Below are 23,498 nucleotides of genomic sequence, written 5' to 3'. Positions count from 1 at the left end.
TCACTATTTCTAACTAGGCATATTTTGCTTACTGTATATATCGTAATAACTGTGGAGGGTAGTTCAGGTGGGGGATCGCCTTCCCTGGGAAAAATGGTAGTCCAGACAGCAGGGCTTTCTTAAAATCTGACTTGTCAGTTGTATTTAAAAGGTTGCAAGCATCATAAACAAAACAGAAAATAAACCCTCACCATCCAAGCACTAACTAAACATAGGAGATTCCTATCTCACCGGTGAAGGGCTTCTCCCTGTCACCAACAAAATCAAAACAGTATGCAAACCTTTTTCTTTGTTGTACAATGCAAACTTTCATCCACAGCTCACTCAGATATGGCTCTCTTGAGTCCCAGGCCAAGAGCAACTTCTTGCTCCAGTCCTGCCTTTTTTATACAGCACCTTCTGGCGGTCATCAGTTGACCATAAAAACAAGTCCGGAAACACTTCTGCCATAGTGGCCTGGAAAACCTGGACTGGACTTCACCTTAATGTCCTAGATATGACTGCATACGAGGTGACACATAGCATCCATCGATCACCTTGCCTTTCATAATGTCACACAACATACACAATAGAATGCATTTTTCTAAGATGAAAATTGAATTTACCATAAATTGCAATGTCTACTTTTCCTGAGTAATATGTTTCTATTTCTTCACCACAATTATATATATATATATATATATATATATTTTTATATATATATATATATATATATATATATATATATATATATATATATAAATCCCAATAAACAGAATGGTACAAAAAAATGACAGTGTTTGGGAAATACTGGTCATTTTACCTTTACAACAAAGTTACTGTCAACATTTTTATAATCTTAAAAAAAAAAAAATCAACTTCCTAAAAATCGAAGAGTTCAAAGTGGAATTATGATTAAAACTTGTTTCTTTTGCTTAAGGGTTTTCTATAGTAAAACATTTCTGAAAGTTTGTAGATAACATAGGGAAGGGTTAAACCACCCATCCTTTTTTTGTTTTGTTTTTTTCCTGTGCCCCACATTGGGGAGATTTCCTTCACTACCTGTTCTGGAAACACAACAGGAAATAAAAAGGAAATCTCAAAGTGAGGCAAAATAGACTTCCAGATAGTTGTCTCAGAACAGGTGCTTCAGTGAAAGTGTCCCCTCTCCTCCAATTTCAAAGATGTAAAAAATGGCTAGAGAAGCACTGTAAATTCAGCATAGGGAATATGATAGCAATTTTTTTTCTATGTTATATATAGAGAACATAAATTTTATATATAATCTGACTGTTCCAAATAGTGCAGACCACAAGTCCACACAGCATCCTTTCCAATTTGATCTTCACATGTCAACACACCAAAATATCAGACCACTATAGGTATCCTAATTTTTTTAGCAATGAATTTGTTACCACCATTTACAAGGTCTATTGTACTTACATTTGGCACGTCATTAACCAACTTGAACCAATACCAGTCTGGGTGTGGGTATCCTACACATTTACAATATAAAAGAGCTTCTTCGCCTTCATTTTTGTTCTCGCTTTTTTTATGTCCAGTGATGTCTGGAGCAGCTGAAAACAGAAAATGCAGCAGATAAAACAGATATCCTTTGTTCATTCCAGCACCTGATCTTCTACATATTTCTAATGACTAGCCAGGCAACAAACCATCTCTCTGCAAGACCAAAGTGAAAACGAACATATAAGATCCTGCAAAATAGCTGGGCTAAAATGAAATTGACCAAAAATAAAAACTAATTACTTGTATTAGGTTAGGCTTATGAAATCATACTTGCCTTATTTTGGTGAGCAGCTTCAGCGCTGCACAAAAAATGAACATTTCAAAGATTTTAGGGCAGTTAAAACATTACTCCTGGTGTAACTGGGGAGAATAGTCACAAAGTATAACCTGTACTGAGAGATGTATGTAGGCTATCTGAAAAAGCCATTAGCCTAGCTTCTTTCCTGGTTTCAAATTTTTCCTTACTCACCGACCCCCCCCCTTAGGAGTATGTTAGAAAAGGTATTCTGCATACAAGTTTTCAGGTCACAGACTACAAAAGTATTGCAGCTTGAGACAGCCAATCAGCATTTTCAGAAGGTTCAGCAAACCATGGAAGCCCGTGGGAGGGGCAGAGAGATGTTGCTAATAAATATTCTTTGTTTGCCAGATACTCACCAACTCTGAAATCAGTTTGGTGGACCACTTGCTACCTGATTTTTTTTTTGCTACATAAACAAAATTATTTCAGTACTGCTAGATGAGAGGAAAAAAAAAAATCACAATAATGGAGAAACGGATTCCAAATGATTCCAATTTTTGATTCTCCAAAATACGTGCCTGTTGATTAAAGCAATCCATGAATCTGATTGCTTGGATTCAATAATCAAGTATTTCTCTGCAAACTGTCCAAATCTGCAAACACATATTTAGAATGCATAAACATTGTCAAGTGCAGGGGATCAGCACAGGGTTGGTGTTGGAAAAACTAAAATCAATTTTAGATTGTTCCTTTTTACACAGAACAATCTATTTGTACTATTGACTTGTTATGAAAAACGGAACAAAATCATTTTTGCCTTTTGAATGACTACCTTTAACTTCAATGGTTGCATTGACTGATGGAGAACCGCTGGCAAAAGTAAATACACACAAATATTCTCCTGAATCCTCAGCTTTAGGTTTATTGATCCTATAACAAAAACAAGCATAGTTTAGTTGTAATAAAAACATGGTTTAAATCATAACAGGCAGTTAGAAAATGAAAGCAATTCATCTATAAAGATGTTTAAAGCCACAACAGCATAAAGAAGCTACAATAAAAAGGTATATAAACAGTGTAGTAGCCAAAAAATAATTAAAAAATGAGCGTTTACAAGGTCAAAACAGAAGCAACCAGGAATACAAAACATTTGCTAAATTGGCCACGATCAAATCTAGTGCTAGTTTTGAGGGATCAAACAGAAGATAAGTGATCAAATGGGTGGGAGAATTCAGAATATTATTAAAGTGGATGTCAATACAACATTTTACCTCTTGTTTTGGATACAGGAATTTGTCATTTCTGTTGCATCAAACAACAATTCCAGACTTTAGGAACAACTGCATCAAATGGTCGACTACATGACAAATAAGTGCATGGATTTATAACTTACAGTATCTCTCTCATGAGCGGCCAGTGTTTCAATCTAGAAATCTTAGACTACCCCTTTCCCAAATGTTTGGGCACCACTCACATTTTTGTTGGTATATTTGGCTCAGGATATACATTAGGACCTTGCCCATGCACATTATATGTCAATATGTCTATGCCTTGGAGATGTAAAGACACTACATGCCCATCACACGCTTACTTGTATTCCATGGTGGATGAATCTTTTTTCCGAGAGTCCGCTAACTCCACTCCATTCTTGGTCCAGTAGGTGACATTAACGGACCCAAGGCTTCCATTTTGGGTGAGGTTACACTGTAACAAAATGGGGCCAGGCTTTATAAAAACATCTTCACTGGCATTGATCAATGGCCCTGAAAGAGTAATGTGTCAGTAGTGATAATTAATACCATTAGTCACAAGACGAAGGTTAATAATTTGTTTTGGACAGTATATACACCCTCCATTCACATCATGAATATTGCCAATTTCTCAAGAGCACATTTAATATAACACACAAGGACAATGGCAAACAAATAATGAAGGCACAAATGTCAAAAGACAACACAGAACTATATACAATCAAGTCTCCAAGATTCGAAGCTCATACACTCAATTTACTATTTTAATGCTGAATTTCAATTCTGTAGATTTGAAGGCTTTCCTATGAAACAAGTGAAAGTTTAAATATTAAAAAGGCTGAATATGGCAAAGCAACTACATAGCAGAATTGTTGCAGACAGGGCCTGCTTCTTTAATTTCATATGCCATAAACCAAATTTGTAGGTAGTACACAGTAATAGACACACAATAAAAAAATGTGTTGAAGATGTAGGAACTGACTTGCAAATTAATTAATCTAGCTTTGTAAATTTCTTAGAAGTTGTGAATAGCAATTTACCAATTGACCTGGAAGCTCACAATTTAATCACTTGCCTACCGGGCACTTATACCCTCTTCGTGCCCAGGTCAATTTTCAGTGCTGTCACTCTTTGAATGACAATTGCGCGGGCATGCAACACTGTGCCCATTTATATGATTTTTATCTTTTTTTCACACAAAAAGAGCTTTCTTTTGGTGGTATTTAATCACCACTGGGTTTTTTTTATTTTTTTGCACTATAAACATCAAAACAATTTTGAAAAAAAAAAAGTTTTTCTTTGTTTCTAAGATAAAATTTAGCAAACAGGTAATTTTTCTCCTTCACTGATATGCGATAATGGGGCTGCACTGATAGGCAGCACTGATGAGAACTGATGAGGTGGCATGGATAGGCAGCAATGGTGGCACTGATAGGCTGCACTGCTGAGGCAACACTGATAAGCAACACTGACTAGCAGCACTGACTGATGGCACTGCTGGGGGACACTGATGGGTGGCACTGCTGTGTGGCACTGATCATATGACACCCTCCCAGAACTGGATAACCACGCTGTAGCGGTCATTTGGCTATAGCGCGGTTAGCAAGTGGTTAAAGTAATTATATCATTATAGGAAAACTAAAAACTACTGATAGGTTTTAAGTGCAGACACCCACCAGAGGTGCCTACACTTACCTGCAGCAGCTTTAAGTACCCAACTTTGCTCAAAACCTAAGCCATACTGACAGGCAAATCTTTTTCCTAAACATGCTTCTAGTCTTTTGAACATTCAGACTGACCAGTAGCCACTTTAAGACCACACCTTTTCTGACACTTTTTATATATAAATCAGTATTTCTTGCTAAAAAAATTACTTAGAATCCCTAAACATAATTTAAGCAGAGGCCCTAGAGAATAAAATGGTGAGTGTTGTAATTTTTTATGCCACGCGGTATTTGCGAAACGGTTTGTCAAAAGCAATTTTTGGGCAAAAAAACACTGATGAATTTTAATGCACAATAACATGATACCCAATTCTGTGGTAAAAAAAATAACAGATGACATTATGCTGAGTAAATAGATACCCAACATGTCACACTTTAAAATTGTGCACGCTCGTGTAATGGCACCAAACTACGTTCCTTAAACGCCATAGGTGATGCTAAAAAAGCCTTTACAGGTTACTAGTTTAGCCTTACAGAAGGGTTTGGTGCTAAAATTATTGCTCTTGCAATAACATTGGTGATGATACCTCACGTGTGTGGTGCGAACACCGTTTACATATGCATGTGCGACCTACAGATGCATCTGCACAGACAGGGGACTTTAAAAAATTGTTATTATTTTATACTTTTTTTATTTTTACACTGACCCTGTAATTTTTTTTTTGATCACCTTTATTGCTCTTACCAGGAATGTAAATATCCCTTGAAATGGCAATAGGCTATGATAGGTCCTATTGTTGAGACATCTGGGGTCTATTAGACATCAGCTCTCTCATCTGCCCTGAGAGTATGTGTTCAAACCAAGATCTTTTGATCAGATGCTTGTAACAAGTCAAAAATGACTTGTTTATATCCTGCAGAAACTGAAAGTGACAAAATACTTGTCGCTTCCCATTTCATATACCATTATGCTCCTCGATCAGCTCCATAGTAAGCTGGTGGAACCGCTGGCTTCATTCTAGGCTCGCCGGTGGAACAGTTGAGCCCGGAGAGGCACTGGGGGACTGTGGGAGGGGCAGGGGGGTTTGGGGCAACCCCTCCAACTCCTGTAAAAGTAATCCAGCAGCTAATTAGCCACTAGGATGGCTTTTACAGAAAAGGGAATCGCTGGCTGAAAAAAACAACACCGGGTTGATGCCTGTAGCTGCAGTCATCTTCCCGGTATAACTACTTAAAGTGCCACCGTATATAAACATATTGCGGGCGGCAAGTAGGTGAAGAAGACCATCATAGTTATGGGCCCATAGGAGGGACAGAGTTGAGCGACACTTCAAACCTGTCAGTAATTATTGGTGACAATATCTACAACATATTAAAGCTGAAGTTTAATCTATTTTGCCTTCCTTGGTTCCTCCTTTCCCCCCTCATCGACATGCTAATGACATTAAATAAAACCTATTTTTAACCAAGTAACATCTGCTGGGTCTCTGTACTTCTCTATGCAATGCAGGCATAACATGGCTGGTGGGAGAAGCCCCAACAAGGTGCTGTACATAGCTTTCTGAAAACATCATACCAGTCTGCCTCAGTACTCCTCTCAGCGACCCTGATGCAAGCATTGAGTTGACTCCTGGGAGCAGTTATATAGCTAGGCAGGGGGAAATTAAAAAAAAAAAAAAAAGATTTTTGTACTTTTTGTATATTCTTTTTTCTTGAGGTCTAGGAATACAGGATTCAAAGATTTGGTTTATACTGCCACATACAAGAGGTTTTGGAAGCTGGTAAACAAAAAACCCATTGCAAACCAATAGAACAAAGGGATGTGTGCTGCTCAGGCTGTAAGAGAATGCTGGTCCTGTGCCCAGTGCTGTAAGCGTTGGCCAGGGAGGAAGCTCGTCTAAAGCTCCAAACGTAGACAAGTGATGTGTCCCGAGAGCCGTACATGAAAACAGACCCTCTCTATGGTGAATTGAATGAAAGTCTCAGCCTGGGATTTTAATTTTACTATCAATTTCAACGATAATGGTAAACAGGACAAATAGAGGAGAGGGTGATCCTCCTTAACTGGGGGGGGGGGGGGGGGGGGAGTCTGGGACACAGACAGCAATAAATACTGACAGTTGTTCTAATCCCTCTCCACTCTAACCAAAAAAAATAATTGCCTTTAGTTATACCTTAAAAATGGCAGGGCTACCGGGTACCAGCACGGACATGCCTTGCTGAGGTGATGGCAACAAGGAAAGCAACCTTGTGAATAAGGATGGAAAGGGAAATATGTCAGAGAGGTTTCAAAAGGCTGTTTCTGAATTCAGATTCCATGGAGAGACTAGTTAACATACAGGGGAAGCCACATACCAGACAGCCTGTACAAAGGTCAAGAATGGAGAGCAAGCAGTGTCTGGAAACAAGACTGCAAGTGCCAAGATTGGACCCTTGGTGGTAATCAGAGCCAATTGTTGGGCCAGACCTAATTGTAAAAAGGTCAGGATATGCCCTCAAGAATATTTCCTGTAATAAAGGTTTATTTTCTCATACCACGTCTTCCACAAGTGACGGTAATGCTTTTGGGAAGGGGAATTCTAGCTTTCAGTATAACAGGAATCACGGATTCAAAAACTCCTGTTATCCCTCAAGACCACCTTTGCTTGGGCCAGTTCGAAGCTATGAAGATTATTGGTAAACCTTCCATTCTGATCCTACAGAGCAGACAAGAAATTCATTTTAGGGGAGGAAAAGCCTACAGCAGGCTGTACTCATCCCACAGAATCTACAGCTTCCTCCAGAGAATCTCTACACCACAAGACAAACATGTCTAGGCATCCCCCCCAGCTGTGACAGCCCCTGTACACCTCTAGGTGTGTGGTCTGTTTACAGAGGCTATAAAATCAGCCTGATGGAGGGGGACTATAACAGATTGATGGATTCCATACAGAATTTTGGGTGAAAAGACAGATATTTAGAGTACTGATATTAAAGATGGGATAACTGCCCTTTTAGTTTGAGAATAGAAACTAGAGTAATAATCCCAAGATCCAGAAGATTTTCAAGGGCTGGATTAAGGACCACTAACCTGTGCAGTGACACAGGAAAGATGGAAGATATTAAGCGGGGAGGGGGCCAAGAACAGCTGCTTGACACAACCTGACTTAACAAGGTATCTGAGATGTCTTTCCAGAGGTTTGCAAAAGTTGACAGGTGCTTCTTCCCCAACCCCCCACCCCCATAGAAAGTGGTGGTGATTTTTGTACCGAAGAGGATTTGTCTCAGGTTTGGAGGACTTGAGAGGCCCAGGGTTTGCGGTTGAATCGGGCTTCCAATTTAGGTTAGGTCTTAGAGTTTGAAGCCTGTAAGTTACTAAAGCAACTCTAAATTGGCCTTAGAGGATGGGAGGGGGACTTCCCAACTTGAGGTCTAGGCTGCTTTTGTTGGGGTAGATTAGTACTTTTACCCCAGTGATATCCATGATTAGGGTGTTCAGTGAAGTTTCAAATAGACATTGACCTCGGAAAGCGTGCACAAACATAGCTTTTTACATGTCTGTTTCACAGACCAACATATCATCTAGAGTTTTCCTGCATGTTCATGGATAAGTGACTCATTTCAGCAATAAGACAGGATACACCCGCTAACTCATCTACACAGTAGTGTACGACAGCCAGCATGAGTTCTAAACAGGTATAGAAGGGAAACTGGATTTTTAAAAAAAGTTAATCCATTCCCCTACATGTTTGACAGACTAATATCATTAGCCATGGAAAGTTCCAATGCAGGGACTGACAAAGAAAACAAGGCTTTTAAAAGAATCTCCAAATGTTTTAGCGATGAAATAGTTAAGAAAACAGACTTTTCTTATAGAGAATATGCCAGTATTTAAGACATGACACTGCTGGATCAACAGTGAGAACAGCCCACTTCTTAATAAAAGGACTCCCCAAACATTTAATGGACTGGAAAAAGTTTGGAAAGTGTGAATAATTTATCAGGAAATTCCAAGTCTATGCACATGATGTCTTGGAATACGGTGCTTTTTTGTAGTCTTAGGGCCTATAAGAGATCCCAAACTAGTAACAGTGCTAGATGTCAGATACAGTTCTTGAATATTTGAGATGGAATGACCGAAATGGTCAGACTAAAACTGGGAGCTATGGAAGATGTTTGTGACTTCTCAGGAGCAATAACATAAGGCAAAGATTTTTGAGATTTTATCAGATAGAACCTCGGCAGCTGAAGAATCAGAGGCTGCTAAAGCTGCTGGCAAATCAGATTCTGAAGTGGAAGGTGTTGAGGTACACTGGCAGCTTCTGGGGTTAGAGTCAGCAATCAAAGTTACAATTTGTCCCATGAAATCCTGCATAACTGCAGTGAAATCTTGCAGGGCTAACAAAGCTAAGGAAGTCTGATGAATGTAGGGACTCAAGCAGGGAAAATGTGCCAGGCTGTCAGCTGCAGGCCCTTGAGAGGGAACACTGCAGGTGGAATGGTTTTGAGAGGAGAGATAATGTGTTCAACGGTTCTAATGTAGAAAGTAGTTCCCGATGCTCAGTCCACATAGCCTATTTATGTGCTGAAGACTTGACTGAAGAAAAAATATTTTAATAAAAAAAAAAAAAAAAACACATCTAGTAATGCGGTAAATCTTTTCTCAGTAAAGAAAAGACATCCATTCTCCTAGGTCATTAGTAAAAAAACTAAGGAACATGACTTGGGTTAAATCAGGTCCATTCACTGTTTTGTCAGTGTCCAAATCCTCCTATTGGCAGCTTATTACGTCAAATGTTTCTGAATCTTGTAACTCTCAATAAAAGGAGAAAGAAAACAAATTCAACAGTTTCAACAATTAATGTTAAAAGAGAGGTTTAGTTGCATACAGTTGCAGGTTTCTGTGGAAGCCACACTGAATTTGTATGCAGCCTGTCCTATGTAACACCTACATATGATGCTGATCCTTCATGATTGACAGAACTGAATTCCAATAAAGGGGCTGGCCAGGGAATGAAAGCTAGGGGAGAAAGGGCAAGACAATGCTAGATGCCCCTCATGTCAGGAAATGGGGTGGGCTCTGACTTGCTGCAGGTTCTCACACACACAGATAGAAGCTCACCATGTGCAGTGAAATTAGAGGAATCAATTTCACTACAGGAAATGATCCTGTACAACCATGCACAACTGAAAGGTTAGGCTTGAGTTCAGCTTTAACTACATACAAATTCACATTCATTAAAATATGTGAACCCTCTCTGCTTACTTGCATATTACCTTAAAAGCTGCCATGTATAGGTAAGGCCATGGGAGGGCTGGTCTGCTACTTTCACAGTACCTAGAGGTCCAACACTTTGTCCTACACAATACTCCAATCAACAAAGCTCATGCTCCCTATGTAGAAGACAGAAACAAAGAGGAGGACAAGTGTCTGACCATTGGTCACCCAGACCACTATTACTCTGTGTGAAAGCAGCGGTCCAGCTTTCTAGTGTGCTGCCCAAAGGGGGCGGATCCCCTGAAACATGTTGTTGCTCGCTCACCTCCCTGGCACTGTGATATCTGCTCTGTGTATATTGCTAGGACAGCCGTGGATGCTGCGAACGGTCATCTGTCTTTGGCAGGTTAAGTGCTTTTGCTTTGTGGTTTGTTGATCCATGGATCTCCTCTGGTCATGTTTTAAAACCTGTCTCTCTGCATTGTGAGATGGATACAGACTTCTTTGAAGTAAGGCTGGCCATACATTATCCAATTTTCTTGAGACTTTTGCTTTAGATTTACCAAAAACCATATAAGATCAAACCTAAACAACACTTTCAATGGTATCCAATTAGGCAGGCACTTGCACTACATAGTTGAAGGTAAATCTAAAGGAAATTGGACAGAAAATTGTATAATGTATGGTCAGCCTTAGTTATGTTTTGTAAAAAACATGTTACAAGTTTAAGAATCCCTGCGTCCTTGTTATTTTGTTTCTTTTCACATTAGCTGACTGGGTTTGTCCCCCGATTGCTACCGAGGAGCTACAGGATTGTTCTTTCCGCTTGATCTGTGTACCTGCATTAGAGAGACTATTTCTATGGACATCTCTCACTTTATGGGCATAAAAGATTTTGTGGGAATATAATCAGAGTGCAGAGTGAATGTGTTTGTGCTTTTGGCTTTGCATTTGAGTGTTTGTGTACATGAGTACATTGTATATTTGTAGCTGCTGCTGTTTAAAAAAAAAAAAAAGTTCCTTTATGTGCATTTTCCTCAATTGTTGAGATCTAGGGCCAGTTCACACTACGTGTTTCAATGTGCTTTTTCCTACATCCAAAACGCACAGAAAATAGGTTATATTTTTGTCAATGTCATAGTTCACATCAGTGCTTGCAGTTCCAGTGCGTTCCGAATACAGAAAAAAAAAAAAAAAAAAAAAAAGAGAACAGAACAGGCTGCATTTTTCCTGCACAGAACTGTACTGGAAAAACTGTAAAACGCACCAGTAATAAACTGGAACCCATAAAAAATGCACCGTTAACACATCAAAAATGCACATGTAAAAATGCATCTGGACTGCATTTCTATAGTGTGAACGGACCCCTAACGTTTACACTTTTCATAGCTCACCTATTCAAACAAGTAAGGAAATGCAAACCAATCATTTGTGTGCACATAGATGTAGGGTATTTGAAAAACGTTCTAAACTAAGGCTAGCCATACATTATACAATTTTATTTAAATTTACCAAAACCATATAATAGGAGGTCAAACCTAAACACTTTTGAATTTGTATGCAATCATCAGGCAGGCCCTTGCACTACATAGTTGAAGGTAAATTGTATAATATATGGCCAGCTTAAAGCAGAAATTCTTAAAAACCACAGCAGGACACCACGAATGCACACGCATTCATGTAAACAGACTTATTTGCAGTAATAAAAAAATCTGTGTGTGCAAAAGATATATGGTGGTTACACATGCACGATTTTTCTGACGGTAATTGCAAACCTTGGTTTGTTTGTTTTTTTTTATAACAAACGTGATACTTACCTGCTCTGTGCAATGGTTTTGCACAGAACTGCCCCGATCCTTCTTTTCTAGGGGCCCCCGCAGTTGATCCTGACTCCACCTTGTCTGCAAGTGCCCCCACAGGAAGCTGCTTCTTATGGGGGCAATCCTGTGGGCTTGAACCTGACTGGTGCCCCTGATGGTAACAAGATGGTTCCCGCAGCAATCACTCTGTCCTATGAGGAGGGAGATGGACACTGCTCTCAGACACACGCTGAATTGAAATCAGGCTCAGGTAAGTATAAGGGGGACTGGGGGGAAATCCTGTGCACGGGTTATTTACCTTAAAGCAGTAGTAAACTTTCCCTATGCAAAACAAAAAGTTCTCCCTGCAAGGTGAAATCATACTGCGCTAGTATGTATCACATTATGAGAGACTTACCTTAAAACAAAGCCTTCCACCATTGTGCTGTCAGGGCTTCCATCTTCACCTGATCTTCCTTCCGGGCTTGTGGGCTCCAGCTGTGTGAATGGCTAAGCCGCGATGACATCACTCCTGTGCATGTGTGGGAGTATCCGCCATGGCACAGAGCTCTGAAGGGATGGCATGATTATGCTGCCCCTTCAGAGAGCATACAGCTGATGTTACCAGCTGCGACTCACTGGAATGTCTCCTAAACGGTGCATACTTAGATTTCATTTTACCTACAGGTAAGCCTTAGGTTTATTTACGGGCAAGTACTGATACTTCTGGTCAAGTACTCGCTGATACAGAGTAACGATACCTTTGTGGTGGAAATTCAGCCCATACAAAATGAATGGGTTCAAATCGCACTGCAAAGAATTGCATGGGATTTGATCAAGAATGCTGTGCGATTCCTGTCTGCGTACGGTTTCCTGCACAGTTCCTGTGTGAACCCAGGCTTGTCATAGTGACTTTGAGCCAGAGTTCACATAGGAGCCATGCGGGGAAATAACCCTGCAGGACAAGTTCCTCCAGCTTGGGCTCCTGATCCCACTGTGCACATTAACTGCTGCAGCTTAAGCTCCTCCTTCCTCTCTCCCCCCTCTCAAATCCCAAACACAGGAGCAGTGTGGGAAACCTCCCCACTTCATCAGCAGCTGCGGCTTGGACTCCTCCTCACATGGCTCTCTCCCCCCAGCTGTTCCAACTATCCACTGGGCCCCATTCCCCCCCCCAGGGGCTGCTGTAACAGATTGCCGATCCCAGCTGTCAGACAGCGAAAAGCTGCACAGGTCCGGGGATTTGAAATCCCCACGGCTTTCTCTCCTCTCTGTTGCTGACCAATCAGAAGCCATCTAGCCTGTACTTCTAGGAGAGGAGAGAAAGCAGGGATTTCAAATCCCCAAATCTGTGAAGTGGCTTTTCATTGTCTGACAGTGGGGACTGGCAATCGGGTACAGCGGGACTGGAAGAGGGGGGTTTAAGAGAGCCATGGGACCTGTCCCTCTCTGGCTCTAACACTGAGAACTGAGCAATCACAACCACTGATCGCTCAGCTCTGAGCAGAGAAAGGCGACTGTTAATCGACGCTCTCTGCCCTTCCCCTCACAGTACACGGTGTGCAGAACTCTTCAAGGTTGCCATGCTGCAGAAAACTGAATTTTCAATAACATTAAATTACAACAGGGCTTGTGTAGCAATTGCATACAATGGGTATAGAAAAGAATCACCTCCTTTAAAATAATCATATTTTGTTGCTTTGCAGCCTGAAATGAAGACAGACTGTTTTTGTTTTATCTAGCTGTATTAAAAACAGAATCGCCGAGTTGGAAAAAGGATCAACCCCTTGTGTCAGTATTTTGTTGAACCTTTTGCTTTAATTATAGCCTTTAGTCTGTTGGGATATGTCCAGGGGCGTATTTGCCACGAGGCAAACAAGGCATTTGCCTAGGGTGGCACTTTTCAGGAGGGACAGCGTGGCGCAGTCACTCCCTTTCCTACGGAACTGACACTTAGGACAGGGGCTGCTGCTATGTCCCTTACCTGTGTCCGTGTCCCACTTTGATCCGGTCCACGAAGGAGGGGTAGAGAGGGTGTCTGGTGTCTTAATTTCCCTGGTGGATGATCCTGGATCACAATCTGGGCGGAATGACATGCCGCCCCTCTCATCTGGCCACACGCCTGGGATCACTGGGCGGCCTATGGCAGCCTGTCCGTTCCTCTGTAGCTCAGGGAAAGCACACAGGCAGAGAAGAGCCGAACAGCAGCACGAGGAACAAGGAAGCTGATCGGAGTGAGGGAACGGCCAGAGCCGGTGAAGAGGAGGAGAGTGGCCGGAGAAGGAAGACAGCTGATCAGTAAGGTAAGTGTCTGTGCCGTGCAGCCAGGATTTGGGCAGAGCAGATGGTGCTGCTGCAGCCAGGTTATGCTGGCTGTGGATGGGAGAGGGAGGGAGCCCGTGCTAGAGCAGGGGTCAGCAATGTAAGCATCATTGATGTCAGTGGGAGTAATAGTGCCCCATCATTAGTGTCAGTGTGGAAGGAATAGTGCCCCATCATTGGTGTCAGTGGGAGTAATAGTGCCCCATCATTAGTGTCAGTGTGGAAGGAATAGTGCCCCATCACTGGTGTCACTGACAACAATAATGGGGCACTATTCCTCCCACACTGACACTAATGATGAGGCACTATTCCTCCAGCACGGACACCAATGATGGGGCACTATTCCTCCAGCACGGACACCAATGATGGGGCACTTTTCCTCCCACACTGGCACGAATGATGAGGCACTATTCTTCCCACTGACACCAATGCTGGGGCGCTATTCCTCCCACACGGACACCAGTGATGGGGTGCTATTCCTCCCATTGACACCAATGATGGGGCGCTATTCCTCCCACTGACACCAATGATGGGGCGCCATTCCTTCCACTGACACCAATGATGGCGCGCCATTCCTCCCACTGACACCAGTGATGGGGCACTATTCCTCCCACTGACACCAGTGATGGGGCACTATTCCTCCCACTGACACCAGTGATGGGGCACTATTCCTCCCACTGACACCAGTGATGGGGCACTATTCCTCCCACTGACACCAGTGATGGGGCACTATTGCTCCCACTGACACCAGTGATGGGGCACTATTGCTCCCACTGACACCAGTGATGGGGCACTATTGCTCCCACTGACACCAGTGATGGGGCACTATTCCTCTCACTGACACCAATGATGGGGCACTATTCCTCCAAATGACACAGATAATGGAATAAAATAAGAGGTGGAGCCTGAAGAGGAAGGGGTGTATCTTAAACAGGAAGGGGTGGGGCAAATTTAGATGGGGGGGGTGCCCGATTTTACTCTTGCCTAGGGCAGCACAAAACCAAAATACACCTCTGGATATGTCTCTACTAACTGTACACAATATTGCCCACTCTTCTTTGCAGAACTGCTCGAGTTCAGTTACATTTGATGTTGACCGTTTCTGGACTGCAGTGTTCAAGTCATTCCACAGATTTTCAATGGGGGTTAGGTCAGGGCTCTGACTACGTCATGCAAGGACATTCAACTTTTTCTCCTTCAACCAGTGTGTGGTCATTTGTGCTGTGAGCTTTTCGGTTATTGTCATGTTGGGAAGTAAACCTTCTTCCCAATGACAACCTTCTGGCAGAGGGAAACAGAATTTCCTCAAGAATTTGACAGTATTTTGCCCTATCCAGTTTTCCTTTAAACCCAACAAGTGCTCCAGTCCATGCTGCAGAGAAACACCCCCATAACAGGATATTACCTCCTCCATGTTTTACTGTGGGAATGGTGTTATTTGGATGGTGAGCTGTATTTGACTTGTGCCAGACATTCCGTTTAGTGTTGAACCAAATAATTCAGTTTTAGTCTCATCCGATCATGACACCTTTTTCCATGTGGCCTCAAAATCTTCAAGCTGCGTTTTGGCAAAGCTCAGTCGTTACTGCATATGGCCTTTCTTGAGGAGTTCCTTTTTTCTTGTAACCCTCCCATACAAGTCACATTTATGGAGAATTTGTGATATTGTTGTCACATGCACACACTTACCACTCTGTCAAATTCCTGCAACTGTTTCAGAGTTCCTGCAGGCCTCTTGGTAGCCTCTATGACCAGTCGCCTGGCTCTTTCATCCAGTTTGGAGTGACGTCCTGATCCAGGGAGGGTCTGTGTCGTACCAAATACCTCCCACTTCTTAATAATAGACTTCACTGTGCTTCTAGGCATAGATAAAGCCTTTGAAATTTTTTTTTTTTTTGCATTCATCTCCTGACTTGTGCCTGTCCACTTTATCCCAGAGATCTTTTGATAGTGCCTTGCCTAACATAGTTGATTGTTTGCTTCAGTTGCACTATTAGGGACTGAAATGCTCCAAGAAAGCTCTTTTCAGGCTGAGCTAATCAAAGTGACCACAGCTGATCACAGTTGAAAGTCAAGTGCCTGTGTGTGCCATTGAGAAGGTGATTAGCTACACCTGACTGAGTTTACAAGTCATTTTTAGGAGGAGGTGTTCCTTTTTCCAAATCTGCGATTCTCTTTTTGAATTTTTTAAAAAAAAATTCTGACATGTTGGTGTTCTATATCTTTCACTTGGATGTTAAAAGTTGCACCTAGTAAATACAGCTCAATAAAACAAAAGCTGTGACTGTCTTCATTTCAGGGTGCAAAGCAACAGGATGTGATTATTTGAAGGGGGGGGTGAATCTTTTCTATACCCACTGTATATTTTCTTTTGTTTGCTATATTTTTTTTTTTGCTGTGAAAATAGAGTTACCCTTTAAACACACTGAGGCATAGACATGCATCATTTTATTGCATAAGCATGCATGACTATGTACTCAGCAGTCTCCCTATTATGCAACTGATCTGCGCAAATAATCCAACCTGGATGATCAATATCTACCAAAAAAAAAAACAACAAAAAACAGCAGGCTTAGGTTGGTGGACAAGGTGTGAAGATACAGATATTCACACCAACAGGCCAAAACTGGATTCATTGAGAGACCAAGCAGTGTTCATGGGTGTCTCAAAGTGGAATTTCAGTCAATAGCAAAGGCTAAACCTACTCCCACCCCTCATTCTAAAGCTATTCTATCTAAATCTGTAAAGAAAAGATCTGTATACCTACTACGGTTGCACCGATACTGGTTTTTTAAAAATCGGTGAGTACCAATACTTGTGCTCATGTACTCACTGATACCGATGCAATGCGATTTGAGCCCGTACAAAATGGGCTCAAATAGCACCGCAAAGAAACGCATTGATTTGAACAGGAATTCCGTGCGATTCCTGTTCAAATCACGTGGTTTACCTGTGGGTGCTGTGCGATTTACAGAGCGTTTTGAGCCATACAACCTGAATGACTCAAATTGCACCACACCTGCAAGGAAACCAGTGATTTGGACAGGAATCGCACTGCTGCTTCAGCTAAAATAGCAAGATTTCAGTTCAAATAGCATGCGATTTGAGCTCATTCATTTTGTATGGGCTCAAATCGCAGCACAAAAGGTATCGGCTTCTGGTATCGGAGCATTTGCATGAGTACTCGTGCAAATGCTTAATATCACAGCACTGATACCTATATCAGTGCAACCCTAATACCTACCTATTCTGAAGCTGCTCCACTCCTGTCCCAGGCTGAACTGTGAGCGGCGGCCTCTGTGTGCAGGAGAGGCAGCCAGCAACAGATGCCCCATATTAAGTCTATGGGTGATGTCATCTCCCAGTCCTTGTCAGCTCTCTCCTGCACACAGGAAGCCACCACTGGAGACCAGAGCGGAGTGGCTTTAGAATAGCATGTATAGCAAGCTTTTCTTTACAGGGTTAGATAGAACAGCTTTAGAATGGAGGTGGGAGTAGGTTTATCCTTAATTAGCTATTGACTGTAATTCCACTTTAGGGTCCTTTCACACGGACCGCTGATATACCCGCTGCTCCATAGAGGAGAAAGGAGGTTCCAATCGGGTCCGCCTGAAAAACGGGCAGGCGGACCGGATCAGAACATCCATGTGAAAGAGCCCTTAAGAAAAAAAGTCTCTCCATACAAAACAAATATTTATCTTTAGCTCCTGAAACGTTTGTGTGTTTAGATTTAGAAATTTGATTTTCTGCACTATAACATTCAAGGATTAGTTCACCTTCACAGAAAAAACCCTCCACTCCCTGCTGTACTTACCTGCAGGACTGTGAACTGTCAGCACCCCTGCACCCAATCCAGCTGTAGGGGGTTTGTAAATCCTGCTATTCTCCCTCTTCCCCATGCAGTGCTTCTAGGACAGACTAGATCAATTCACTGTGACTGTGTCTCCAACCAGAATTGATCTCATTTGGCCTTTTCTTAATGCACAAAATGTACACAATGTGATATTCACTTAACTCTCAAAGAGGAATGTGTTCTGTGTGAATGCACTGGTTACAGAATGCAGTGACAGGAGACTTGACAAGGATGCCCTTCATCACCGAAAAAAAAAAAACCCCAAAAAAATAAAACACAAATACTTATTTATCAAGCTGTGTACTTTTCAGTGCAAAAAGGTTGGCTTTACCTTCATGCAGCTGATACACAGTAACCTGTGTTGAGTTTTAAATGCTATGTCCTATGGCATTATAACACAATCCTCTGAAAAGGTAGGCTTTAAGCATTGGTACTTTGAATTACCGCTCTTACCCTAGGTTCACACCTAAGCATTTTCTGCAGTTTTGCAGGAACGCAGTACAGAGCATTTAACATGATTTCTTATGGCAGATGTACACACCTGTGCGTTTTCACCCAGTGTATTTTAGAAAGGGTCAGGGACTTTTTTGAACACAAAAAGTTGCATTTTTGGTAGACAATGGAATTGCTGCAGAAAAGTATGTATTTATTTTAATGTTTTGTGTTTTTGATGCGTTTTTGCCACGTTTTGCATTTTAAATCTGCCTAGCAACAAGGAAAAAAAATAAATAAATAAAAACCGCCCAAAAACCGCAAAACGCAAGTGCAAAAACGCAACACAATGCAGAGACAGCTCAAACGCAACCTGCTTAGGTGTGAACCTAGCCTTAAAGTGTAACTAAACTCAAAAATAGAAATGCAATATATTGTAGCTTACCAGTCACTGGATGTTTTGGTTGCGCTAGTTTTCTTTTTTTTCCCTTTACTTTCATGTGGTGATTAAACAGCTCAGTGTCAGGGAGTCTGCATTCACTACTCTACTGTATCTATAGAGGAGCAATGTAGCTATCCTTGGATATTAGCATTGTCAATCAGTGGAGAGGGTAGTGTTAAATGGACCAGTAGATTTGAATGCCTTATATAAGTGATTAACAATTAAAAGCCCAAATCCAACTAACACTTTATAAGCAGTTGCAGAAAACAGTTTTCTTTCTATTTGGAATTAAGTTTCTATGTAAAAGAATAAAAAGCCAACAATTGTAAGCACCCCTGTGAGTTTTAAATGGTTTGTCTCAACCCTCTGCCACTCTTGCTGGACAGCTTGGTCTTTTAAAAGGAAGCTGAGAAACAGACTTACTGGTTGGATCACCGGGCAATATTGTTTCAGGGGGGGACTCGGATAAAGAAAGACTGCAGTGTTAAAGCAGAACTAAATCCATCAACCTGACTGCTTCCCAAAACAATTACATTGAAGGTATGATGTGAATGATAACAAGCAGTTATTTCTATTCTCAACCAAACTTTCAACCCATCCAATGGCTGACGTCATAGCTAATCACGTGTGCAGCACCATGGCAAATTCAGATCAAATAAAGGCCAAGATGGCAGCCTCCTTGGCTATAAAAGATAGGAGGGTTTAGTTCCGCTTTAATGCTATTGACAGACTATCATATTTTTGGCCATAGTGTCACTTTACGCTTGCCCACTAATGAAAAATAAGTGTTAAATTTTAACTGCCAGACATTTACAATGAAAAAGTATAATATCTGTGCATATTCCTGAACTGTAAACCAACTAAAGTATTTGTTCATATTAAGAAATAAATGTGATGGAAAACTGCATATCCAAAATAATCATTGTGTTGGCTTTATGTGTAAATTGGTAGTGCTCCAGAATGTAGAGAGATGACAGCATACAGAATAATCAGCCTTACAAGGGAATACTTAAAGATCTTGGTATGTGTACACAAGGCCTGTAGCCAGGAGGCTGTGCTTAGCCGATCAGCTTTGGGCACAAGCCTGAGCCTCAGCTCTAACCACGCAAGAAGTGCTGGTGGTTGTCTGGCATACAGTGCTGCAGGATATAAACACAGAACAAGCTGCCAAATCACAGAACAAGCTGCTTAATATTCTGGCCACTTGTTCCTGCAGCGTACTCCATTCAGAGTTCAGCATTCACCTTTCTGCAGAGCGCAAGATGAGAAGGGAATACAATCTGTCGCATTATAGTGGAGGGGGGTGAGCAGGCCCTTCAAACAATTTACACACAAGATCTGCCCTGTATAAAACAAGGCAGCAAAGCCAATCATATTTCTTCATTTGCTTCTCAAAACCATTCCAGTCGCTGCAGAATTCACACGAAAAGGACAATAAGCTTAGAATCCCACCACTCAAAGACACTGAAAGCAACAGTAAAGCATATCACCCAAGAAGAGGTTTTAAATGAAATGGTGATAAATTGGTATGGTTCCAAAATGCAGACCAATAATAAATCAAAAGATATGGATTACATTGTCAGAGAAAAGAAAAAGATAAGACAGGCTCCCCAAGTGCTGTTCTCACTTACAGAACTCATTGAAAGAACCACTAGACTGCAGATACACAGAACCACAGCTGACAAGGCTTGAAATTATATTAGCCAAGAAAGACTAGAATTAACAACGCGACAGAACAAGGCAAGTTAAATGCTGTAAATATTCCGGATTCACAAAAACACAAAACATAGAAAACAGATGTACTGCTACTGGAACGTGGAAAATTTGAAGAGTTGTACTGCAGGCTAAAAGAAAGATGAGTTAAATCTAGGATGTAAAGACAATACACAAAGAAAATCTACAAAAAGCATACTAAAAGAAGAATGGAACCTACAAAAGACAGATATACACAAAAATTGGAACATGTTTTCCATGGCATCGAGGTTTGACTTCTCCGATTCCTAAAACAAGAAAGTAGTGGTTGAAGGAAGCTTCTAGGGCTACGTATGGTGGAAGAACCGAAGGGTCAAAAAAAGACGAGACAACAAGATGGTTTATCAAGGATCTCAGGTGGTGGGTTGGTGAGGAAAAACGGGGCACACAGATTTTAACTAGATCTCATCTAGCTACTAAAAAATCCACTACGATACGGGAGAAGGGTGGACTCACTCTGCAAGACGCTTACGGTGGCCTGGGCTCGGATCCAAGTTATGGATGGGTTTTGTCTCAGGTCATTCCGTCGGGCGTCGTTGCTTGCCCGGCACTCATATGTGCCAGAATCCTCCAGTGTCAGACGTGTTATTCTCAGCACACTCACCCCATTTGTGCCATAGGCTGTATTTATAAAGACCCGGCGCTTCCTTGCACCATCCCACAGCTGTTTGAAAGACTCAACCCGGTTGACTTCAGCATACCACCATTGGATCTCCGGTGTGGGGATCCCCGCCACATCACAGTAAAGTTCAAAGGCATCCCCTGTTAGTTTAGTTTCTGACATAGGCGACTTGACAAACCCAGCTATGGTTAGAGGGGTTAGCGGAGAGGCAGTGATAGACCAGTGGGAAGAAAAAGGACAAGGTGCAGAAAGAAAAAGAAAAGCAAATAAGAATGCAGATAACAGAAAAGATTAAAAAAGAAGAAAGACAATTTTGTCTAGGCTATTTACAATTTTTCAGCACGGACAGTCTTCAGAAAAGAAAAAAAATAAACACTTCCATTGCAGCAAATTATCCTTCACACCAATCATACTTATTTTACACTCTTAAATGCCATGATCTATAAAGAAGACTATATGTATATATATACACACATTTTCTTACCATTAGAGCAATAGGCAAAGCCATGGATTGGTTTTCTGTGAAAAACATGGGATTTGAAAGTATCCACAGGCAAAAATTAAAAACTGTTTTGTAAATTTACCATAATTAGTGTACATAAAGTTTTCTTTTAGTAACACTTCCAAATTAGCCTTAAATACTATCAATTATTACCTTGTGATCCTGCTATTTACATGCCCTGTGCACGTCCCTCTCCACCTCCTGTTTCTTATCCCTCCTCTGTTTTCAGGACCCAGAAGTCACACCAAGTCATTGTCTTTCCAAAAAGTGCTATTTTCCTCAGGCAATCTCTTTACTGCATATGCAGTGAAATTCTCAGGCGGAGCTCTGGCAAGTATTTTAATAGCTTTTCATTAAAATAGCCATCTTAGCAATATTAAAAAGTATCCTTTGGGACAAGCTATTTAGGTTGACTTTCCATTTACTTTAATCATAAATTCATGACCCGTAAAACCAAAAGACATACTTCACCCAATTCAGTGATTGTTTCACACACTAAAGCAGGCCATAGACTGTTTGAATCTTGGCCAGTTTAGCAGGGACCGGCTGAGATTGGAACCATGTATGGGCAGGTTGAATGTACCCAAGTTGACCGATCAACTTGGATACAAACAGCCTGTCGGATGTTACATGCAACGATTGCTCACGCCTATTATAGCCACTAGCAGTAATCACTATGATCTACTGGCAGGGAGAACACAATTGCTCTGCGGGAGGGATTCCCCCATCAACATGGTTGCAGGAAAGAAAACATGGCCAGCTTTAGAAGTCACTTTCTTGATAATGTGTAATTAGCATGGAAAATGATTACTGAATTGGGTGGGGTAACTGCCTGTTCGATGATTTTAAGGATCACAGATTTAAGTACTGTTTCACTAGACAGCCAGTGTGAGACTCTGCCCATTTCTCTAAAGTTAATAGCTGATGGTGCTCTGTGAGCAAAATGGAAGGACCAGCAAATCAGACTTTGTACTGTACATGATTTGTCTTACAGTCACATCCCTAAAACCACTTGAATGTGGACAGGACTGTGGACAGCTTGTGTATTCTACTGTGTTAGAACTGTATCTAGATTTTTCATTCCACACAGGCATTTTGCTTTATAAAATAATTAACATCTTCACAAAAAGTTTTATTGAAGAACTAATGACACATGTCATATGTGCACACATTAAAGCAACATGTAACTTGTATATGCCGTAAACCTGCCACACAAAAATTGTAGCAGGTCAACTACAACTAAAGTATCTACAGCAACTGTCTAGTCCCACTGTAGTCAGGGAATGCCATTACCATGTGCTGTTTCACTTAACAGACTATTTGGATAAAATGACTAGGTCCTGCATGTTGGAAAATTATAATGCAAAGAGTTTACTGTGTGAAAGCATGTATTAGCCAATTGTTGGGTATGACACTTGAATTTGTTACATCACTTCAGAAAATCTCACAGTATATGGCCATCAAAGAACCTGAGAAAAAAATAAAGTCTCTATCCTCAACTAGTTCAGAACTCATCTGTGCAGTAACATGAAGGGAATACACTTCTTCTAGTAAAATTCTCCAATGATGGATTGCACTGTTGATGCTTCATCATCAGTGAAGCCAGAATCAGGATGACAGACCCTGGGCCTGCATATGTCAACTCCATATTTATGCCCTCACAGGTTGTCCTCATTATACAATAACGAAGGATCACTGTACTGTTAAGCAACAAGACCTGGTGTGAGTTTGGAAGCCCCTCATATTACTACCCGGAAGGTGCTCGATCAGATGAAGAATGTCCATTTTTCCCCGAAGCCCCTTTAGGCATATAGCCAATGTAACAGCAATGAATATTTTAACTGGGATGTCTTAATCTGGTGTCTTGTCATAAGTGACCTTAAAAACCGTTTCGGATATCTTCCACGTGTGATTGC

General features: G+C 41.3%; 1 protein-coding gene across 1 annotated transcript in view; it reads right to left on the bottom strand.

Moving 5' to 3' along the window:
- Positions 1-23,498, bottom strand: part of NPTN (neuroplastin) — a 94,938-nt gene that overhangs the window by 32,554 nt on the left and 38,886 nt on the right. Inside the window, exons 2-5 of the mRNA XM_089671389.1 lie at positions 20,915-21,262; positions 3,339-3,510; positions 2,580-2,677; positions 1,423-1,556 (exon numbers count right to left, since the gene is read on the bottom strand). Coding sequence (XP_089527515.1) covers positions 1,423-1,556; positions 2,580-2,677; positions 3,339-3,510; positions 20,915-21,262 — 752 coding nt within the window. The remainder of the gene's footprint in view (positions 1-1,422; positions 1,557-2,579; positions 2,678-3,338; positions 3,511-20,914; positions 21,263-23,498) is intronic.

Source organism: Staurois parvus, unplaced genomic scaffold (assembly GCF_062004578.1).
Source record: "Staurois parvus isolate SC_StPar_1 unplaced genomic scaffold, SC_StPar_1.0 ptg000105l, whole genome shotgun sequence".
In the NCBI taxonomy this organism is placed as follows: Eukaryota; Metazoa; Chordata; class Amphibia; order Anura; family Ranidae; genus Staurois; species Staurois parvus.
Note: the sequence above shows the minus strand (reverse complement) of the source record. Positions and strands in the feature narration are given on the sequence as shown.